Here is a 25,396-nt window from a genome sequence, read left to right as displayed (position 1 = left end):
ACATGCCTAAACTTATGACAATGACAGAAGCACTCTGTACGTAATTAGATACTTAACAAAATTGAGACAAAAAAAATCAAATAATAAAAGGATGATTTGGAGACAATAAAGATCAAATAATGAAGAAGCAAGTAATGAAGAACATTTATTTTAAATGATATTACAAATAATTCCATGGTTTTTTTTTACTCTTTATACAAACCTCAAGCAGAATACACACACACACACACACACACACACACACACACACACACAGTTTTTAACCAGTGAGACAACTTCACAAATACAAAGATCACTTTCTTCAGTGGGAATTATAGACTATGAATTTAAATGTGTCTCCAAGGAAATCATTAATTGTTGAAGATCCATTATCTGGAGTAAGACTGTAACTTGGAGGCAGAAGTGGATATTTCACATGCAAATGTATTTTTTTAATGTTGGTAGCAGAGACAATGTGGGAGGTTTGCTATAGAAGTGATATAGAGGAAGTGATGAATGCAACTGTTGGAATGTGTCAAAAAAAAAAAAAAAAAAAAGTCATTATCCTGTAGGGAATGGACTCCTGAACTGACTGATGTGTAACTTCTAAGGTAAACTTTCCTAACTCAACTAAACTTGTGGTTCCAAGCACAAGAGATCAGCTATGTGCAGGGCTTCTTGAAAGTCATTAAGCTAAGGTAAAAATGCTCAAGATTGGAAGGGAGTTTCTCTTATCAATCTGGCTCTAAACTTGTTCCTCTTTCCAATTTCCCTGACTCTGTTGATGATACTATTATCCTTTCTATCATCCAGATTCATCGCTGACCCTCTCTAAAGCTTCCCATCTCACACACAATATGTTATGTTTTACTGACTTTGCTCTCTGAAATTTCTCCTTTTATTCCCACTTCCATCTCACTAATTCAGATCCTTAAGAAGTCACAATCAAACTGCTTTAATAGCCTGTCTCCAGTCTGTTGACTCTCTCAATCTCAGAAATACTATGCCAAGAATCAGGAGGAGAACCAGAACTCTACATTATTTTCCTGGTCTATTTAAGTATGTCACTAACCTTGGATCTGGTATTTGGTCAAAGTTAAGAGACTGGTGTGGAAGAACTGACAGAGATATTGTTGGAAGTAGCTTGGGAAAAAAGTGAGAGAAAATTCAAATGCTGATTCAATGTATGTATGGGATAAACAGCAAACAGGATAGTGAGTCATGGTAAGAGTTTTTTGAATGTAGCAGAAAAGTAAGAGTGGATGAGTTGGTACTTGTCATGACAAGTAAAACAGACTGTGAAATAAATTCTGCTCTGAAATTATACCTGCAGGAATCTTTCTGCCCCACAGTACAGGCACAAAAAGATAGTACTTTAGCAAACATGTGTCCAAAAAAATCACTCTAAATTATCTTTCTTTGCTTCCTATTTAATCTTTTTTAGAATAAAGATTGTCTGGAGGTTGCATAGGAACCCAAGGCATGAAGTATAAAGGATAAAATGATGACCTCTTTTCAATCTATCCTTTATATTTCTACAAAAATATTCCAACTGAACTGCTTTTATTTGACTATTTTATCTCAAAACCCTTCCATTTGTTGGCCATAAAATACAAGTATAATATGACAATAGTTCACATAAATATGATAAAATGTTAACATAATGTAATAATAAAATACAATTATAATTAGCATATATTTATATCACTTTAATAATTTCAAAGCACTTTACAAATCTCTCATTTGACCTTCACAACAATACTGGGAGGTAGATATCATTATATTACCTAACTCTACCTTGCCTTTCCAACCATATTTCATATTACTCCTCATCATGAATTCAATATATTAATCAAAGTGAAATCCCCCAATTTGTGCTCCATCCTCCATCCTTAGAACAGATTCTAATCTCATCTGCCCCTAGCTACTTTTTTCCCATCTTTATCCCCTTTCCAATATCCATCATCCTTATAGTCTTCCCTAAACTCCCAATTAGACATGATCCTTGTCTACGCAAACCTTTCAGTCCTCTCTGATCTCTTATACATGCAATAACTTTCTAATTTGTTTTAACTGCTTATATTTAAGTCTCACCCCCTACTAGATTGTAAACTTATTGAAGACAGCAACTGTTCCATCTTTCATCTTGTTTTTTCCTGTCTATTCCTAACATGATGTAAGCACTGAGCTAATACTTGAGAAATATGTTTAGTTTAATTTAATATCAATATAATATGATGTTAAGTATTAATATCATTAATATAATGTGTTGAAATGGTAAATGTGATAGTTATAATTTAGTCCAACTTGGCAAGTGTATATTCTAAACTATAGTGTATATTCTAAATTTGTAACATAACTAAGATATAACAAAAATAGAGACTGATCTGAGCTTTCACTGGTATGAGGAACTTATAAGTAAAGAGTTTTTTTCTCTACTAGCAAAAGTAAGCTCCATCTCTACAACTTATAGTCACAGGCAGTTGCCTAGACTGCTGAAAGTTGAATTAGTCACACAAAAAATATGTCAGAGGCAGGACTTGAATCCAAGTCTTTCTGGTTTCTAAGCCAGTTCCCTATACCATGCTTCCTCTCTAATTTAATAATAACTTTAGAAATTAAGAAATAAGACCTTTAAGAAATTATGAAATACAATAATATGTTACAAATATATATACAAATACAAATACACAAAAAATTACAAAATACAAAAAATAAGAAATAATAACTATAAGAAATTACAAAACGCAAAAAAAAAAAATCCAGTTGAGTATGTCACTTTTAACCTAGAATATCATTTAATAGGAAATGGTGTTGAATTAATTAAGGAGTATTGGCAAGTAAAAACCTCACAATAGAATTTGATTTGGTAGCTAACTACAGAATTGTACTGATATCAATGGGATTGTCACACGCAGAGTTATTATTTGGAAAATCAAAAATAGAGTCTCAAAAAATTTAAGCAAGAAATATTTTAAGTGGCAATATTTCAAGCAAGAAATAAAAAGAGAGGGTGGAGTGTGAAAAGCATTCTGAGAATTTGGCCAAAAGTTTCAAAAAAGATAATAATATAAAACTGTTCTGGGAGAATAAATGTTGTTATGTGGGAAGTTGCACCAATAATATCCTCTGGAGAAGAATTTAAAATGTTTCTATCAACTATCACCAGAAAGGAATAAACAACAGGCTTAGTTGAAAGTAGATAGTCAGAGAATGAAAAGTTATAAGAAAGCTGAAATATTCTAAAATATGTTGGAGTTCAGGTGAAAGGATATGATAATGACATTATAATAAAGAAAATTATGAAGGACAATATACCTGAAGATGAATTCAGAGGGAAAGATAATGAAAAGTTAATTTACATGCAAATTCCATGCAAATATTTGAACCTCCTTTATGTAACTGGAAGATAGATTATCAATACCATTGTAATTTTAGTTTTGGAATACTTACAAATAATCAACACTGCTTCATCCCCACCCTTATTATAAAAATAAAAATCCACTGGAGTTAATAGAATGTGAAAAGATATCAGATATTTTTGAAAATATGGAAATATTATTTTATCTTAGTAGACAAAGGTGTGTAGGGATGGGAGGAGGATTGATGGATGTATTATTTTATGACTTAAAATGTTAATTATGGAATACAGGATAAAATATGAAGCCAAGCTTTAAATGTTTGAATGTGAACTAAGCTTTAAACAATTATATCACCGAATTTGGAGTCTCTATTGGTTTGTGTAGGGATATACTAGGTAGAATTGGATAGAATTCTAGGGCCCGGAGATAGGAAGACTTGTCTTCCTAAATTCAAATCTGGCCTTGGACACTGTGTGGCTCACCAGGTTGCCTCAGTTTCCTCAAATATAAAATGAGCTGGAGGAGACGGCAAATCTCTCCAGGGTCTCTGCCAATTTAATCCCAAATGGAGTCACAAAGAGTCAGGTATTAGCTGAAAATAGCTAAACAGCAAACTAATTTGTGCCAGCTGAATGAATGATTTTTTAAATTAAGTTTTTACAAATTGGGTTAGGTAGCCCTCTGCTAAGTAGAAGAATACAAATATCAAAGATAGTTCTTGTCCTTAAGAGGCTTAAATTCTATAAGGAGGCAATGCATGGTGGAGGAGGAGGCAGGAGGGAAAGATGTTTTTGTCAGAGGAGTCACAGGGATGATAAGCAAAATCATAGGACCATCAAATGGCATACTCCTTCAGAAATAATGGTATCAATGCTGATTATTTGTCCAAGAAGAAGAAATGGGAGGTAGAAAGACCAAACAAATGCATATCAAGAGAATGGCCAGAGGTATCTTCCTTGCTAGATATTGTAGGCGCTAAGCACAGGTGTACAGGAGTCAGCTCAAACTGGTTCTCAAGAGTGGATTGTGGAATTTTCAGTCTGTTTGCACCTTGGAAATTGGAAACAGTGACTAGGACTTTATTGCCTTTCTGATTGTCTAGACTTAAGGTAAAGAAGAAAGTCGGGGCGGGGGGGGGGGAGTGAAAGAAAGAGAAAATAATATTTTCATTAAAATGTGTCTTGAAAACAGACTTTTATTTACTAATATATAACAACAAGGCATGATAGGAAGATGGTTGGTGGGAAGCATGGTCAAGCATCTGGGAATGGATACATCCAGTGAGCTCTCACTTAGAATGTAGTTTCACAATCAACTTCCCCCACCTCTTCCTAAAAATGAAGAGGTAGAAAAAGGAAACAACTTTTTTTCTAATTATAAATAAATCAACACATTTCCATCATAAAATTCCTCCTGGAAATCATTTAAGAAAATAATGTCACACATAAGTAAAGAATTGAAGAGAAGGGAAGCTTTTACATCATGCTACAGAGATCACTGAGGGTCCACTTACCTTACTCTCTATCTGATTAGATCTATAACAATATCCTATTGCTGTGGTGATGGGCTTTTTCTTTTGTTGCCTTATTAAATTTACTAGCAAAATTTATTCCTGCCTTTATGGCTGAGCTAGCATTGCCCTTTACATAGGGCAATGCCATCTCCAATAACAGAACTACAAACTGAAATGGAACATGGCATTAAATGCATCCAGAAGAAGAAGTAACCACTGTGATGGAATAAGTCCTCCTTTATATGTATCAGATGAAATCTTGTAAGAAACAAGATTCCACACCTTCCTTCCTGAATTTCCCCTTAAAAATGAAAACCCTGGAAGGTGAACCAAGCTTCTCTCAAAAGTTCTCAAAACTTCCACATAAGAAAGAAAATACTGTTAGCTGGTAATACAGGGGAAAAAAATGAAGGACAGAAGTGGAAAAGTTAATTGAGGCTGGAGGAGAGCTGGAAAGGAAAAAATGATACTGGAGTATATCCTTGCAATAGATTTAAATTTTTAATTCTTTTTTTTTTAAATTATGAGGTATTCATTTTCTCAATAAGCATGTTAACTATCCATACAACTCATTGATTAAAAAATAAAGTTAAACAGCACAGGACTGAATTGAATCAAAGCATTAATGACTACTGTTTGTGACGGAATATTCAACCAGATCTGAACTATCCAACTGTAATTTCATGTAGCCCATCTTTTCCAGCAGAATAGTGGGAGAGACTTTGTCAAATGGTTTGTTAAAATATAGGTGAACTATGCACAGTTTCTCAATTACTACTTAATTGTATGATCCTCAGGATGGATCTTCTCTAGTTGATTGAAACCAACTTATTTTTTCATTTTTGTTTTGTTTGGTGTCATTTATATCTACTTTATAAGCACCTAAAGAACATCAGGGTTCAAGTATAATAGTTCCACTATCTGTGTGAAATAATCAGTTTGTTAAAATGAATTTTGAAAATCTTTTTCATTTTTTTCTTCTGCTTTTAGACTTTTCCATCCTTGAATCTACCATTTTCATCCTTGAATGTCCTTGAGATGATTATGCTTAGTTGGCTATCTTCCCAGGTGTTTTTCAAACAGACTCTATCTTCCACATTTCCCTTTACATTTTGAAGTGGTACTGCTCATAATCAACTATCAAGGAAAAGGCAAAGAAGGATTTGCTCTCAAAAGACCAAGTTATTTCTCCAAAGTTGTGAAATTATGAACACAGAAACTTTAAATCATTCAGGGTTCCACTATTTTAATGTACTCTATACTTTCTTCATTATTATTCTTTTCTTCTCTTCCTCCTCCTTTCCTCTTCTTCCCTTTCTTGTCCTTCTTTCTCTTCCCTATTCTCCTCTGCCTCCTCCTCCTTTTCTTTCTTCTTTAAGAACTAAAGAGTTCATGACATCGAGCTGTATGTAGACATGATTCTAATCTTCAAAAATGTTTAACACATTAGATGACAGTCAGGATTGAGAGGTTTTGATTGGACGGAACATTGGGAAAAAAATCTAAATTAAGGAATTTTGAAGGGAATTGTTTCACTAAATCAAATAGGGATTGAAATCACATATTGGCATCTCATATAAAATCAAAGAAATTTAGAAGAGGCCTAAATCAAAAATTAAACTCAAAATAGACATGAAACAATAAAGAGCTGTAATAATCCACACCCACACCTTCATCCATTCTCTCTCTGTTGACTCTGTGTCTGTCTGTCTGTCTGTCTGTCTGTCTCTCTGTCTCTCTGTCTCTCTCTCTCTCTCTGTCTCTGTCTCTCTCTCTCTCTCTCTCTCTCTCTCTCTCTCTCTCTCTCTCTCTCTCTCTCTCACACACACACACACACACACACACACACACACACACACACACTGGAGGCATTGCAGCTGAAGCTTTGTTGAGAGCATCATCAGCTTCTGAAGAAGCCACATCAGATGAAGAGAAAGCAGCAGATCAGTGAAGAAGCCACATCACACCCAGTGATCAGCAGGTAGGGGCACAGAGAAGATGCTGACATCTCAGTGCAGGCAACCAGCAGAGAACAGCTGCCTGACAGCGCTGCCAGAGAAGAGGAGCAGCTCTGCAGAATTAGGGGCAAGGGTTATCTCAGCTTTGTGCATTCTCTAGTTATTGAGGTTCCCTGAAATGGTGTCAAACTCAAACAAAAACAGATACCAAGGGGAAGCATATTGATTTAGAAAACCAAAATTGAACATTATTAATATTAAATTATATTTTGATTTATTAAACATTTCCTAATTAAATTTTAATTTGAGATACACTTAGTAATGAATTTAACAAATTCCTCCCCAGACGTTTCATGATCCCTATGCACATGTCCCTCTATAAATAACCACTAGAACTATACACTAAATAGTTGAAGGCCCCACCCACCCACTCTTCCATGCAGAAGGGTTTGCCCTTCATGTTTATTTACTAGTCACATGTTATCTACAATATTTTTGTGATAAACTATGAGGAGAATGACTATTTGTGAGAGGAATCTTTGCTGTCCATTTTTTTCTATGTGCTTTGTCTTCGATAAAGACAATTAAAGCATTTTGTATATGTTTATTAAGTAATTGATTTTGAATTACAATATCCTCTGGTTACTATAATAAAGGGAACACATTGATAAAAGTTCATGAGCTATGATTTAGAAAAGATTTAGATTCACCAAATACTTTGTACATGGATTCTTTAGAGGCTTATATGTAAGGGAGTCCAGAGGAATGAACATATATGTGTCTGTGACACATACACACATGTGTATGGGGGCATGTATGTATATATAGATATAGATAAAATTAATCACTAATTATCAGAAATTAATTATGCATTAAAAATAGGGATATTGATCACATAGACAAGCCATAGAAGCAAACATGCACAAGCAGCCAACATTTTATAACTGCAAAATCACAAGTTATTGGGGAATGAACTCTTTAATCAATACAAATGACTGGAAAAGCAAGAAATATAAAAAAGATAATAAAACTGAAGTTAACTAGAATGGGAAAAATTGGTACCATACCAGCATTGTTTAAAACACATGCTTTCTGTGTGTGACAATTTATAAACTATAACAGTAGGCCATGACATATTCTATTAGCTATAATCCCATTATTTGGTAATTTTACTTAACTATTTTCAGGTTATATAGTTTCAAAGGAGAGATATTATTTGGGTATTAGTTGGGAATCAAGCAAGCAAGCAATTATTACTGTGATAGATATTGCACTAAGTGCTAGGGACATAAAGAAAAAGTCTTCAAATTCTGCTGGTTGTATTTTGTCAAATTTCGTTTTGTCAGAAAATGTATAAAATTTTTAAATGACTTCAAATAAGCATTTAGACATCTTTAAGGAGACATAACCAGAAAGAGAAGGATATAAGTCATGTATTAACAGTGGGGGAAAATACATAGGTTAAATATTGTTCTGGTACTAATTTTTTTACAATTAAATTAAGCTTGTCATCCCACTAAAAAAAAAACAAAAAAAAAAACCTTTCTTTACCAATATAGTTCAACACCTGCTCTTCAATTGTCTCAGAAAGTTGCATGGGACACCACAGGGCTAAGTAAGTGACTTTCCCAGAAAGTACGTGCTAGAGGCAAGACTTGAACCTGGCCTTCCAGATTCTGTATTAACTTCCAGTTCTGTATCCACTAGGTCATGGTTTAACAAAAGCATTAGAACTCTTAAAAGTGGACCTGAAGCACACTGGGTAGATAGAAGGACTAAAAATGATGTTTGTGATACAATAGGAGGGTAACACACAAATGGATAATAAAACTATTGCCAGAGCTAGCTCATTTTTGGGAGGCTCTGAAACAAAATATGGGAAAGATATTAGACTGGCTACAGAACTGAAGGTCTACAGAACCATTGTGTGGACCTCATCATTATAGACCTGTGAAACATGGACATTCTAGCAGCATCACACCAAGAAACTAAATCATTTTCATTTTAATTGTTTTAGGAAGATTTTGAAGATCATATGGCAGGATAAGAAATCAGTCACTGAGGTCCTTTCTTATACTAAACAGCCAAACATTCCAACTCTACTGCAAAGAACATAACTCCATTGGCCTGGGCACATTGTTTGAATGCCAACTGTATGCTTGCCAAAAACATTATTTTATAGAGAACTCACACAGGGCGAGTGCTCACATGGTCGTCATAAAAATCTATACAAGGACATTCTCAAGGTCTCTCAAGGACTTTAGACTTGATTGTATGGCATGAGAGACAGTGGCACAGGACCATCCAGAATGGTGTGCCCTCATCAGATATATAAAAAATATAATATCTAATTACTGATCTTGCATCTAAATTTTCTTATGTGTAAAATGGGAGCAATATTCCTCATAGAGTTATTCTAAGGCTTAAGAGAGATTTTGTAAACTAGAAAGACTAAGAGCATATGAATTGTTGTTGTTAAAAGTTCAACACAAAATCCTTATCCTTCCCAGGACAAGGTTGAGAATTTTAAGTTAAAATTGGAAAAGAGCATTTGTATCCCTATAATAAGGGCTAAGGTCACCTGATTATTCTGTGGTGAAGTCAAATTTTTATTCCTAGCTTTTCTGAAACTAAGTCCAAAATGGTTTTGATTTTTAGAAGGCCATGACACCTTTTAAAGTTATTCCTTGTCTCTGTTTTTCAATTGTTTCAATCATGTCCAAATTTATGACCTTGTTTTGAGGTTTTCTTGGCAGAGATATCGGAGTCGTTTGCCATTTCCTTCTCCAGATCAGAGAAAACTGAGACAAATAGGATTAAATGACTTGCCCATTATCATATGGTTAATAAGTAGCTGAGGCAAGATTTGAATTCAAGAAGATGAATCTCAATTGACTTTAGGGCCAGTATTCTATCCACTACACCACCTAGCTGCCCACAGAATTGTCCCTTACAAATCTCAGACTGGGAGAGCAAATTCAGCTAGATATTTGTAAAAGAAACAATATTATCTAATAATTCCTAAATTCACCTTTCCTATTAACAATGATTTCAATTAATTATTTAAACAAAACATCTTTTTTTTCAATGTATAAATGCACCAAAGAAAATAAATGGGACCAGAGCTACAATCCCTAAAATTACTATTTACTGTCTTCTACACAGTACCAAGAATCACTTTGGCCAAGATACACAAACCACTAAAAACAGTAGTCTTTTTAAAGAACATTTCAAATCTAATAAGTGCAACTTCAAACACCAATAAAATATTTTAATGTTTAATAGCAAAAATCATAAAATATCTGAAGATTACCTGTGATCCATATAAAGATATAAAACAGCATTGATAAAATAGTAGCATACATAATTAGAGGGCAATTCAATGTGCATGCATAGGTTTGATCAATATAGAAAAAAATGACAATATTGCAAACATTAATTTAAGGTAATACTGATGGATTTTTTTAATAGACTAGGAAAAAACACAATGGAGTCAATCCAAAAACACATATGAAAAACTATCAAGGTTTTATTTGATGGGAGTAGGGAAATAAATGAAGTTGGACTTTCCCTATAACAATTTTAAAACACTTTTAGTTAAAATTGTTTATTACTAAATTAATATAGAACAAAATGGAAATTCCCCAATAGAATCAAATATAAAACATGAAACAAAATAAGGAAATTGTTTTGTTTTGTTTTGTTTTAATTTCGTAAACCTCCTGTAAACTTCTGGCCTATGCTCTTCTAAAAGGAATACATAGACTAGGGATTCTTAACCTTTTTTGTGTGTTATAGACCCCTTTGATAGTTTGGTAAAATTTTTCAACTGCTTCTCAATATAATATTTTAAACATATAAAGTAAAAAACATAAAAGCCTAAAAATAAAATAGGATAACAAAGAAGACCAATTATATTGAAATACACATTTGAAGACATTTTCAAAAACAAGTGTATGAATCCCCCATTAAAAACTCTACTCTGGAAGAACCCAGGCATCAGAGGTATACATACATGTGTGATTTGTATTAGCCCTAGGGCCATTTTATATGCATTTGCAAAAAAATACTTTTCCACTTAGTGGGAGTATTTTCCTCCTGTCTCTCTTCTATTCTTTCCCAACTTACAGCTCCTGTCAATGGCTATCAGGTTTTAGAATATGATAGGACCCAAAAGCAGGTCAGGATTTTAATAACAGCATATTCTACTTACTATTATAGTACGCTTACTCTTAAATGTATCACACAGACAGCAAATGGTCATTAATACCTCTTTTCTGTAGATCCTGGGTGAGTTACCAAGTAGTGATATGTGTTCTGGAGCAATTCCAGATGATTTCATCCAGTTTTAAATGTGGTTCTACTCTAGAGAACTATAGAAAATTGAGTTGATCCTTGAGAAAACCACCAAAAGTTGAATCCTATGTTGTGCTCCATTTTTGAACAACATTAACTGGACACCGAAAGTGTCATATGGCTTCTCGATTTTCTCTACATGTAGTATGTCAGAATATCCATTGCCATTCTAGACTAATAAATCTTCCAGGAAAGCCTTTAGACTAGCATTTCTCAGATACTGAATCCCCCAGGACCATTTTTTTCTGGCTGTTACCTAGGTATAAAACCAAAACCTACCCCTATTTTGTAATAGTCCCCTAATTTATTTTTCCCATCAATCTATTTCTCTTCCTTCTCCAATCCATACTTCACAAAGCTACCAAAAACAATCCTTCTAAAGCATGAGTCTGAGCCCTGCACTTTCTTCTCAAAAACCTTGATAGCTTCCATATTGACCAGCCCTTTAAGAATAAGGGCTATTTCATTTTCATCATTCTAACCCAAGCATCTCACATAGGATCTTGACATAGCACATATGGTTGAATTAAATTGAAATGCTTAATAGTTATAGTTATTTAAAAATTCTTTAGATTTCATTATGTTTATCTTACCTTGTCGTTGCTTTTCCATCCAGTAGGAAACATTGAAAATTAGGGATATGATCAGAGACAAACTCACCATGGCTAAAAGTCCCCAGACAAAAGGGGAACATTGATCATTTCCTATAAGAGAAAGCATATATACTTAACATGAGATAATCACTCCCTGTTTTAATTATTAATTTGGTTAATCATAGTTAATTTTGTTATTTATTGCTGTTGAGAAATCAAAGCCTGCCACTTTGCACTTGTTCTAAGTATATTATGGAGTTGACTAATTAGCACTGGATTTAAAATTAACAAGACTTGATTTTAAATTTAATCCCATAGACTTTGGGTAAATCATTTAATTTCTCTTAACCTCAGTTTACTTATCTGCAAAAGGGGGGTATTAATAAAGCCTAACTCACAAGGTTGCTATGAAGATTAGAAAGTTTATTTGTAAAGCACTTTAAAACCTTAAAATGCCATAAATAAATTCAAGCTGCAGTTATTGTATTTTATGTAATTAATCATATATAATTCCTTTGTGTCATTCTGACTACCTAAGGACAAATCATGTGATGATAGTGGTTGGGTTGTTGATTGAATGGTTGATTTGGGTATAATGGATACTTGCAAAAAATAAATTTCCTGTAACTTTTTCAATATTTTAAACCATTCTCCTTGTCCCACTATGTCTTTTCAACCTATAGACGACATTCTTAAAATCCCTTCCTTTTTTCCCCCACACAAATCACAGAATCTCTATCTTGGAAGAGAGTCCATATACTTTAACAAATAATCATTTAGCCTTTGCTTGAAGAGGTACACTGATGGGGAACTATTTCCCAAGGCATATCATACCACCTTTTGGTAAGAAGTTTTTACCTACCCTAAACCTAAATTTGCTTCTTTGTAATTTCCACCAAATGCTCTTTGTTCTGTGGGCTGAATCTTTTTTCTGTGACAGACCTTTAGCTACAGAAAGACAGCTGTGTCCTCCTTTCTAAATCTTTTCTCTGACACATTACTATCAAAATGAAAGCTAGCTAGATGCAAGTAAACAAAGCAGTAAATAATCTATTATTTCCTTCCATTGATCTGAGTAAAACATAGAGTTGTTGAGAATTAAGGAAAAATAACCTTTGGAAATATAGCAGCTTCAGAGATCATAGTGATGGCTCTGGGGAACATCTCAAAGACTGTACATAGATACTTTATGTATTTACCATGGACAAATAATGTTGCTGTCCTTTCTCTTTACTATGATAGTCATAAGCAGTTTCAGTTCCTGTGCAACCAGAGACAGTATTAAGAATAAATGTTATAGATGATGTTGACTGTATATATATATATATATACACACATAGAACCACTGGATACCAGTCAACATCATATATATACATATATATCTATCTTATATATATATATACATCATATATATATATATATATATATATATACACAACATCATATATATATATGTTGTATATATATGTATATACAATATATATATACATATACATATATATATGTTGTATATATATATACTATATATATATATGTTGTATATATATATACAACATCATATATATATATATATATATATATATCTTGTTTGTCCTTCATACTTAAAAAGGACCAATGTGTATATATATATATATATATATATATATATATATATATATATACAGATACAATATAATATACAATATATATATAATATACAGATACAATATAATATACAATATGTATATAATATACAGATACACACACACATACACAGATTGACATACACATAACATATACATAGACATAAATAAATATATATATATATGCTTGTCTCAAAGACTAAGCCATGCATGTCTAAGTACACACGGCTGGTACAGTGAAACTGCGAATGGCTCATTAAATCAGTTATGGTTCCTTTGGTTGCTCGCTTCCTCCTACTTGGATAACTGATGTAATTCTAGATCTAATACATGCAGACACATAGATATTTTTGCTAAAGCATACTAATACCTCGCCTCTCTGAAATTGTTAATGATTTCTCCCTCCCTGATTTACCCTGAAGTATGTTTAAATACAGTTTTATTGCTTCAGTGGAATGTAAACTCCTTACAGAAAGGCACTATTTCTTTTTTTTCTGTCACAAACAGAGTAGGAGGAGAGGAGAACTGTGCATGGTGGAACAATGAGAGTATGGAGACCCATTTTCTATCTTAACCTCAATTTACAAGTTCTTAGCTGAGTGATCCAGAGATCACTTTACCTTTTTGATTCCCACTTTCCTCATTTATAAACTGAAGAGTTGTACTGTGTTCTCTAAAAGTTCTGGTTCTACAATTTATGGTATTATCTATTATAAGTGATTGTCAGTTAATGAAATGTTTTTTTCCTTGTCAAACATATTAGAAGTTACCAAAGGAATATTGTCATACAAATCAGACATCTCAAGTAATGCTCCCCCCTCTCCATCTTGACATTTGTCTCAGTAGATGTCCTAATTGCTTAAGCTGTTTGAAATGCTCACTTGTAATTTCTTTCAATTTTTGTCTTTCATCCTCATAAGAAAAGTGATCTCAGCCCTAAAGGACTTTTGAATGTTTTCAAAAATCAAATTCTTCATAAAAAAGTTGAAGATTTGCTACCATTGAAGACATTCAAAGGGACTGTCAGAAATGATCTTCCTTGTTTGGTTTTATCCTTTATGGAAATTAGAGGGTAGAAGTCAGGTTGACCCTTCTCAGGTAGGTTCTGGAATAGCCTGGAGCTGGGCTTGCATAAGCAAGTATGACTATTAGATCCCTGACCAGATAACCCTGCTCTGATAAAACACAGAAAGACATAACCAACCATCTGGATTCAGGAGCCTGCAAGAGGGAACTCCAAGGAATTAGGCCAATTCACAATACAGATTATTGGTATTAAATGCTTACCTGTTCATCCTCTATTACTTGCTCTTGCTTCCATCTTTTAAAAACCTCACGGTCTCCATGCATCCCCATCAGTCATTTTTGACTTACCCTTCTCATCTGATAAGAATTGTTTTTCTTTGTGTCTTCAGAAATTTATTCTTACAATTATCCCCTTCCTCTTAGGCTGACTTCTCCTTTAGAAATTTAGCCCATGGGAGAGTCCTTTTTCTGAACTTTTTTGTTTATCATAATTTATAAACTTATGAGATTCTCATAATCACTACCCTGGCTTCTATCTAGTTCCTCCTTGTTAATGAGCAGATCTAGACAACATGTTTTGCTGACTAGTTTTTATGTATTTTTAAAGATAAAACTTTACTGAGGTAAGCCCCCAAAATTTTTATTTTAGGTTCAATAAATTGAAGTCCCCCATCACCACTAAATCATGTCTCCATTCCTGGCTTATAATCTAGTTCACAAAGTTCTCTTTTTCTTATTTTTTCCTATGTGATCTATAATTAAATCTAATGATAATTACTTGTTTCTCAAATAGTCATTACTGACTTTCCTGACACAAATATATCTTCTCAACATATACTATATACTATATCTTCTTAATATATAATACTATTCTCTCCATCTTAACTCCTTTGGAAACTCTCATCACATTTCATACTCCATTAGGGCTCAGTGATAATTATGAGTTTGAATGCGCCACATAACTTTAAAATTTCTAATTCACCTTAGTATATAGATCTTATGCTAATGTTCTTCAAGTAGTAACTAATAAAAATAGCTTTAATACAGTACTTCAAGGTTTGCACAGCAGGTTACAAATGTTATCTAATTTGATTCTTATAACAACCGTGGAAGGTAGGTGCTATTTATATTCCCATTTTACAGATGAAGAAATTAAAATTAATGGGGAACTTGTCCAAAGTCACAAATACAAAATCCCTGAGGCTAGATTTGAACACAGGTTTTCCTTCTTTCCATTATTCCACTTAGATATAATGCTAACATGCTGTAAATGTCACTTTTTTCAATGTTAATTTTGAAATAAAGGGATAAAAGATAATGGACATATTGGAGAATATAAGAGGAAATACAATGGGAATCAGTAGGGTTGGAAAGAAGCAGCTAGATGCAGAATGGTTAGAGTGCTGGTCCTGGGGTCAGGAAAAGACTCATCATAATGAGTTCAAATCCTGCCTCAAACTCTTACTAGCTGTGTGATCCTGGGCAAGGCACTAGCTCTATTTGCCTCAGTTTCTTTATCTAGAAAGAGATCTGGAGAAGGAAAATGGCAAAAACACTCTATTATCTTTGATAATGATGTCACAAAGAATAGATGGGAAAGGAAAAAACTGTAAAGGTGTCTGCAGCCATTTTGGAAGTCAGCTTCATTGACTGACACAAGTATTCCAATCAGCCTAGCAACCATATCCCTATAGTGGATAAAGTTTGTCCATTTATTAGCTTACATTTATATAACAGTTTGTAGTTACAACGCGCTTGCACATAATTTCATTTGATGCTTACAGCAATTCTGCAAGGTAGACACTGAAGTATGGTACCCTCGATTTGCACATAAGCAAATTTATTTTGAGAGATTATAATTTGTCTAGAGTTCCATAGTTAATAAGTAGAAAACTCAAATCCAAGTTTTTTGACTCTAAGTCTCATGTTCTTTCTCTTTCATCAAACCTAGTTTTAAAATTATTTTCTTCAAAATTTTTTCTTCACCGAATTCAATTAAATTCTTCAATAGATTACATTATTTCTTTGATGTGGGCCCTCTGTATCTACCTACATCACATATCACCCTTCCCCAACTTAGTATGTGTTCTCTTGCAACTTAGCAGAGTTACCAAGTTTCAATAAATTTACCAGATCACAGCTTGCTTAGAGAACAAAGGGACACAAATGAAATAGAATGAGCAAAGCACACACACAAAATAAACAATAAAAATGTTTTGAGAGACTCTTATCTAAAGAATATGGAAAGAAGAAAAAAAGAAGTGTGTGTGTGTGGAGGGGTGTGTGTATGTGTGTGTGTGTGTGTGTGTGTGTGTGTGTGTGTGTGTGTGTGTGTGTGTGTAGTGATTGATGAATATATAGACATGGAAAGTGGTGTAAAAAAGAACAATATTATATGGTGGTATTCTAAAGAAATCATAATAGAAGTCTTGGAATTAATATAGGTAATAAAACAGTGAGTTGAGATGTCATATCTTCTTTCTCTCTTTTTATTCTTAAGAATTTATTCTTTTTATTCATAAAATCAATCATTAAGAAAAAAAAACATTTTGTAAGAGTTTTTTTTTAAAAATCACCAGCCTGAAGCTCATTTGGAGTTGAATCTCTATGAAATTCACTAGGTTAGAACTCAGGTAACATATACTTATAACATATACATATGTATATGTGTTATATATATATATATATATATATATATATATATAAACTGTGACCATATTCAAAGTCTTTCTAGCTTGGCATCGTGTGACAGAGTATATATTTCTTTTTTCTAGCCTCTAAGAGCCCTGGGTCAAGACTTGAATGGAGCTGAGCAATTATAGTTATTAATGAAAGCTTACCAGATAAGGGAAAGGACCCAATCATAAATAAGGGTGAGGTGAAAAGACCCTCGCCTCCACACCCCCTAACCTCCCTAGGATAAACTGATAAAATCAGATTCCTCAAAACTGAGAACCAAATAGCAAAGCACAGAAACACTTGTGAGCTCTCCTTAAAAAAAAAAAAAAAAAAAAAAAAAAAAGGCCCATCAGCCTCCTGACCTACATGACTATACTTACTTTGCTGTAATTCCCATATTTTTTCAATTAAGTAAGCTGAAAATCCTAATTTCTACAGAAATTACAACCAACACTGGTGATGATATGATCCTCAATATTATGCTGTCAAACAGAAGTGTTCATTCCCCCTTAGAAATGAAATGGAACTTTAAAATGATTGTATTAGTCCATTAACTCCCTCTAAAAGATAATTTTGCTCTTAGCCACAAAAAAAACAACCAGCTCAAAATTATAAAGCTGCATTTACATGGAAAGCTTCAGGGAAAATCCTAATAGTTATTGTAAAACATACCATCAACACCACAGTAGAAAGTGGGTTATTCTGTATATTCCTTTGAGAATAAGAAATCTGTGCACTGTAACATGATATCATATACTGTTTAAATGCCTTCTCAAGAGATCTTTAAAAAATAATATGCATATGTGGGATTATTTAGGTGTCATGTAATCTAAGGGCTAAGGGATGGTCTAAAGGAGAGGGTTAATATAATCAGTGTAGAATAACTAAAGAACTTGAAGACTATCACTTTATAAATGTTTATTGAAATGGAGTGAAAGTCATTTGTTACCATAGATAACAATATATAAATAGAATTACTATTTTGTCTTTTCATTTTTATGTTCAATGGAATTTAGATAAAAACTCTTGCTAGGATAATTTATCCTATTATTTGTTATTATTGTTTATGTTTTTCAAAACACTTTGCAAACCTGAAACAAAAATATAAAAGTTATTATTATCATTATTGTTTAAGAACTATCATGAAGATGACTAAAATAAATTTTAATTGAATAAAAACTTTGGTTTGAAAAAATGGAAGAGAAGTAATGAGGAGAAACAAGCAAAGGAATACTTTTTTTTTAAAGGGTAAAATATAATAAAGTTATTAAAATATGTTGGAGAGGAAAAATAATACAAAGAATTTTTACTATTTGCTTAACAAGATGGAGAAAAGGAATGAAACTGAGGGAAAATAGCAAAATAAAAAAGGGAAAGTTAAGAATTTAAATAGAAAGAATATCACTACTGCTATTAGCACCACCCTTATTATTACCTTTCAAGTTTCTTTCTAAATATAGTTTTTAGTGATTCCTCTTTGCCCCTTCTATTTCTCAGGATTTTCTACTCAAACATTACTAAACTAGGAAAAAAGTTGGAGTTTCGTGCATAAATACACTATACAACAGGAATACTTGACTAACATTTCCCAATAACATTGAAAATATATTCCAACCAAACCATACCTTGAGGTTGCAAAATCCTGTGGTGATATCACTTACCCAGTGACTATTTATATTATTTACAAAATAATTCCTAAGGAGTCAATTGCCTAGTGTAATGCTGGATCGCCTATATTTATCTTTATACAGAACCTATTAATGATTTAAAGTATGTTTAGATTCCTAGCGCCTCTTTCAAATTTTTGAGTGCTAGGAATGACAGATCTCGCATTGCTTTAAAGAAACAAGAGAAATAGTAATCTAGTCAGGAAAGGGATGTCTAATTAAATATTTAGGGATTCTCAAGATAAAGATACTAATATGAAAGACCCTTGAACACCAACCCTGAGTGTAATAATGGTCAAGTTATTTAAATATCTCATCACATAAGTCATATAAAAGATGAAGGAAGATCCAATCCATATTTGAGATGGAGGCTTTCTCACTAGGAGTATCCTATATTGATGAAAACATTAGTAGATATTTGGTCTATAACTACTTAAAATGCTGATTCATTATACTAGCCTGAAACAGTTATTATCAATCCATCTCTATAGATATTCATATGCCTAATGTTCATTTAAAAGATAAATACAAAAAATGATAAAAGAGTAAACAAAGATCAGTTTCTTACATTCTTATATGGGGAGATGATACATATGTTCCCTCTAAACTCTATCATTAGAAGTTCAAAAAGGGGGTCTAATTAGGCAGTAAATCTAGAATTAGTTCTTTTAATGTTTTTATATTCTTAAAAAAAAAGGGAAGGGAAAGAGAAAGGAAAAGAAATATACTGATGGCAGTGGGAGAAGAAAAAGAAAGGTTAATGAAAATTATCTAATATAAAGAGAAAAGGATTGGGAGAGTGACTAACATTTGAATCTCACCCATCTGACGAGATCAAAGCAGGGAAGAATATAATAAATAAATAAATATATATATATATATATATATATATATATATACATATATATATAAACACACATGCACACACAATTGGATATGAAAATACATTTCACTCAACCAGGAATTAAGAGAGAAAGGGGAGAAAGGAGGAGGATTTAGAAAGTCAGTAGAATAAGGGAGAGATAATTCCTAAGCAAAACAAACTTTGCCATTTTACAAAAATATTTGTAAATATATTAATATCTTAAGGTGGAAAAGAATTGTATTCTGAGGAGGTACCCACCAATTGGGGAAAAATTGAACAAATTATAGTGCTTAAATATTATGGGATATTGTGCAATAAGAAATTGTGAACAAGATAGTTTCAGAGAAATCTTGAGGAGACTTGAATTAAATGATGCACAATGAAGTGAACAGAATCGGAGAACAATTTATATGATGACAATAATAATAGAAACACACAAAAAAACTTTTAAAAAAACTTAAGAACTCAGATCGGTATAATAACTACAATTAGAGAGGATTAATGATGAAATATGTTGCCTTTTTCCTGATAAAATTAAAAGACTTGGAGTGCAGAATAAGATTTTAATTTTCTTTTAGACATGGTCATTGTGGAAATGTATTGTCCCTAATTGGATATGTTTTTAATAGTGGGTTTTTTTTCCCATTCTTAATTAGTGGATGGTATAAAAGAAGGGAGAAAGAGAAGATCTTTGCCGATTGAAAAAAGCAAAAGTTGATTGCTAAAAGGGATCAGAAATTGTTATGATTAAATTAGTAATATTTGTAAAGTACTTAGTACAAAGTCTGAAAATATGTCTTGGTATAGTCCCCATGATCATCTCACCAATATAATGAACAAATATGTAAGTGACTAGTGTACGGCAGTAATAATAGGAAACAGGAGCTGAAAACTATTAAATAGGAACATGGGAATCATTTGCTAAAACTATATTCTAAGTTAATTAAGACCACATTTATACCTCCATAGATTCTATACTAAACTAGAGAAAGCCAATTAGGTCCTAGTAAATGACATCTGGTCCACAGGTACAAGATAAGTACCAGCATATGCAGTAAAATCAGAAAAGTATATACTAATAAGATGATCCAGAGGGGACATCAGCATACTTATGAGACAAGACTAAGGTGGTACAGATACCATTAACTCTCCCTCTAACTAGAACCTCTAAAAATGAAGCCCCCAACCCCTACTTCCTGAGTGCTCCTCAGATCATGCTACCTGAGTGCTCCCAACTCTGACCTGCTGTTACTAAGTAACCTTATCTGTATCTTTCTCCCCTATTCCCTTCCCTACGTCATCTACCTCTGTACCTTATTAAAGTATAATAGATTAATTATCCCCCACCTACTTCCAGCATCACCTTTGTCATCCAAAGAATTATACTATTCTCTCTAACCCAACAGGGAACAACATGTGGTTCCTTCATTAGGCATGAACCAGTATAGAATAGGACTAAATATCAGCAGCCACAGCTACTGTAGGGGGGCTAAGAATACAGTAGTGAAAACCGAGGGCTGATGGCTGCGCCTCTCTAGGTAAGGACTTCCCTTCACAGTTGGGCTTAACAACACCTGGCACATAACGAGTACTACATAAATGCCTATTCACTTCCCTCCCTCCTAATATACTAAATAAAGTTAAAGATGGGGAGGGCGAGAGAAAAATTTGGAACCCAAAGTTTTGCAAAAATGAATGTTGAAAACTCTCTTTGCATATATTTTGGAAAATAAAAAGGTATCATAAATTTTAAAAATTTCTTCACAGGAATTTCTTCAAAGTCTGGCCTCTCTAGCCTGGACTGTCTTCTTATACCTGTTATCCCTCCTTACATTCTACAATCTAGCCATGCTGATCTACTTCCTGTTCCCTATAAATGATACTCCAGATCCAGTTGCCAAATTTTTGTAGTAGCTGTACCTTATGCCTGGAATGCACTCCCTCCTCTACCTCCTGGAATCTCTGGGTTCCTTCAAAACTCAGCTCAAACCCTAGCATCTAAATGGATGCCTCAAATCCTTCCACAAACTATCTTGTATTCATTTTGTATATGATACACACACACACACACACACACACACACAAACACACACACATACATATATGTATATGTGTGTATACATAGACATATAAATATAAGCATATATATAAAATATATACATACATACATATATACATATATATATACACACACATAAACACTGATAAATTCTCATGTTGTCTTCTCCATTAGAACATGAGCTCCTTGCAGGTAGAAACTTTCTCATTTTTATTTTAGCATCGAGCCTAGCATATTCTAAGAGCTTAATGGAAACTTGTTGATTAATGGCACACAACTGAGACCCAGAGGGGTTATATGAGTACCTATTGTATGTGCAGAACAATGTACCATACATTAAAGTGGGAAGGTACAAAAGTAATAGACTATGCCCAGAGAAACTCTACCCATCTTTAATTGTGGTCAGTTACCCCATTAACTAGATTATAATACATTTTGCTTGCATCATATACTCAGTGACTAAACTATTCTTTCACTAAGGAATTTGTTGGTGACAAGGATGAAGATTCATATGGCATCAGAGAGATATCCATACACTATGGCTTAGTCACTTCAATAAAATTCTCCAGATCATAATCTGTCTCCTTTCTTAGATTAAAGCAATCTCTTAATTTAGATCGGTGATTTTAAAAACCTGTGAAACTACTCAAAGTGCAAATGTTCATCTGTGCCAGCCCATTATTTGCAGTTCTTGGCCAACTTCTCCCATAAATCCATCATTGAACATCCTCCCAAAACAACAGGTGTCTTTCTTGTTTTCTCCTGACATTATAAAGACACTAATCAAATCTTCCCTCAGCTATCCTTGCTCTTTACCATGGGACACTCTTTTTTCCTTATATTTTTTATTATAAGTTCATTTTCCTTCGAATTCCTTATTTATAATGGGTTGCGGTCTAGGTCTTATGACTGATTCTAATTTTCAATTTTTCAAAAATTTAATGTTCCATACCTCAGGATCTCCCAACATCACTATGCTATCGGCATTTTTAAATGGAGCTTTGTTTCAGGGAGAAAGTTTAGGGTCGTGAAAGAACTTCACAATTGGGATATGAATGGAGGGAAGGATACAACACTTATCACTGTTTTTTCATAGATGTTTGAACTATGTAAATCAGTTTCCATAATGAGGAGAATAAAATCAATTAAAAACCATGCTGCTCAGCCAACACTTGACTTACTTGCCAAGAGATATGACAACTGAGGTCAACAGCAATTTAGGACATAAAGTTGCATGTAAAACTTACAGAGAAAGGTAGTAGACAATTGTGAGTAATATTACCTCATAAAAGAGAAAGGAACAGTGGAAACTAAACACCAGTAGGAACAAAGTCCTTTCAACATCAAAAATATTAAAATCTAATATCATAGTACTAGTTGTGTTTATACAGGAAGGAGAAATTTTTCCTCAGAAAACAGAGAGAGATAAAGAAATTAGATCAAAAAAATATACCTAGAGAATATCTGTGCTAGAGGTGATAGAACTGTGAGAACAAGAGAACTATTTTCAATATACCCAAAAGAGGAGAAGGTGCTAAAGTAAGAGAAATGTATTGGACTGTTAGGGGGGGGAAAGGGCCAAAACAACATCAAAACCTACATTTTAAAATGCTTTCAAAATTCATAGTTGTTTCTGAAATTTTTAGACAAAAGTTCTCTCTCCTTGAATTTTAGCTAGTCTAGATTTTAGTTCTCTTTCTTCTCAGAAAATGGGCGATAATCTTCATTATTAATAATAATAACAATAGTATCACTTACATAGTGCTTTAAAGTTTGCAGAAATTGCCATTCTGATGACTGAGTTCTAGATGTCTTTCCTTAATTCATTGTTCTAGTCTGAGCTTCAAAGAAAGTTTCTGTGCCCTCCTCTATAAATTAGAAATTATATATTCCTTCCTTGTCATCACAACCCAATGCTTTGCAGGGATGCTTAATTAACAAATACCTGAAATGATACTGAGAAAAATAAAGTGAAACTCCCAACGAGTTAAAAAATAGAAAAAGGATCCACATATACAAAACTATTTATAGAATAGTTATTGCTTCCATATTGCAACTTTCCCCATCATGATTTCAGTACATCATAGGTCACATAAGAAATTAAATGAAAATCAGGGCAGGGAAAGTTTTGCAAGAGCCACAGATGACATGCCAAGGCCATCAGATGATATAGAGCCTATGACCAAATACTTAACCCAAATTTTACAATCAGGTACTGTAAAAGACACACATTCCTCTGTCAGTCCAACTTTAATGCAAAAAAAAATCTTGTCTACAATGAAACAATAATCAAATTAGTTTCCATTAAATGACACCATTCCTTTTGGAAATACTTTTCTTGCCTACTGATCCAGAAATGTGAAAATTATCTGCCAGTTTATATTTTCACTGTGAGTTAGAATTTTAAAATAACCAATTTAGAATTCTGTCCTTGCAAATTAAAAAAGAGAGAGAAATAAGCCTTTCTTGTTAAATGGTCATAAAATGAACTCAATAGACACAATCTCAAAATAATCCATTAAATTGCCAAGTGAACTTGAGCTACTCCTAGCAAAACTTTCATAGAGATTGAATTGACCCCTTGTGAAAATCTCTTTGCTCAAACTGCTATGAATTACAGCAAGGTTCATTGATCACAACTTACAATCACTCTTTCAAAAGGAAAAAAATCACAGTAAATGAGGAGCTCCTCAGGATAGGAATCATATTCTTAATCCAAAAGCAATGTCACAGCATCATCCAGGAACCTACAAGAAGCTTGATGCTATAGTATAACAAGGCCTCCTATGTCATTGCTTTACCCACAACTATTCATCACAGTAGAATCTTCAATACATTTCCTAATTCCACCAGTTTTTTTCCCCAAGTTCTCATAATCTGCAGCAAAAAATTTATATACAAAGTTATGAGTTTCTTGCTTTAAGAGTATGGATTCATCCTGGTCTGTGAAATGCATTTATTTTTTAGCCTTCACTGAGTAACGGAATAGATTTTAAAAACTCACTTACCTGACATCCTTGTTTCCTCAGACAGATTTGTTTACCCCCATAAATAAAATGTAAGTACTTAAAAGAAATAAATGACCACAAATAGCTTTCTGCTAAATGATACTACTCCCCAGCACTACAAATAACATGGCAATGTGCCTGAACTCCATCTGCAACTCAATTTTTCATGCCTGTTTCTTAAAATCCTTTGTGTGCGCTTGGTTCAGTTGCAAACAGGAAATGTGGTGATAAAGGCTTCTTTCGTTGAGATATGTAACAAAAGGGCCTTCTTTTGTTTTGTAACAGAAGGAAACTTCACAGGCTTCTCTCTATGTTGGTGTTTGATCTTCATTAATAATATGAATCCAACAAGAAAACAAAACATTCACCTGAGATTCAGGCTATTACACTAGAAGGAACTTGGTGGGCTTATACATTAAAATTTCTTCAGGTCCCTCTATGTGTAGTTGAATTCTTCCCTGAGTTTCTTTTCTCTGTTCAGAATGGCAGTTGCTTGGTGGGTAGTTGGAGTATTCTTCTCTGTTTCTACTCAGAGTGAGCAATGAGAAGTTTCAACGTTGTCTCTTGGGAAATAGGAGTCCTTAAAAAAAGAAAGAAAAAACAAAAGCTAAAAAAAAAAAAGCTAAACAATTTAATTACAAACATCAAGGAGAAACCTAAGTACCCTTGATAATAATAGGTTTTAAAGTAAGGGTTTTCCTAACAAGGT

At 33.2% G+C, this 25,396-nt stretch overlaps 1 protein-coding gene across 1 annotated transcript in view; it reads right to left on the bottom strand.

Annotated features, from left to right (window-relative positions):
• The window catches only part of TRAT1 (T cell receptor associated transmembrane adaptor 1), an 89,543-nt gene that overhangs the window by 31,630 nt on the left and 32,517 nt on the right, over positions 1-25,396 (bottom strand). Inside the window, exons 2-3 of the mRNA XM_074301132.1 lie at positions 24,688-25,267; positions 11,762-11,872 (exon numbers count right to left, since the gene is read on the bottom strand). Of these exons, the coding sequence (XP_074157233.1) occupies positions 11,762-11,872; positions 24,688-24,694 (118 nt within the window). The 5' untranslated portion in view covers positions 24,695-25,267. The remainder of the gene's footprint in view (positions 1-11,761; positions 11,873-24,687; positions 25,268-25,396) is intronic.

The sequence above is a fragment of the Sminthopsis crassicaudata genome, chromosome 3 (assembly GCF_048593235.1).
Source record: "Sminthopsis crassicaudata isolate SCR6 chromosome 3, ASM4859323v1, whole genome shotgun sequence".
Lineage (NCBI taxonomy): Eukaryota > Metazoa > Chordata > Mammalia > Dasyuromorphia > Dasyuridae > Sminthopsis > Sminthopsis crassicaudata.
This window is presented reverse-complemented; position numbering and strand designations above follow the sequence as displayed.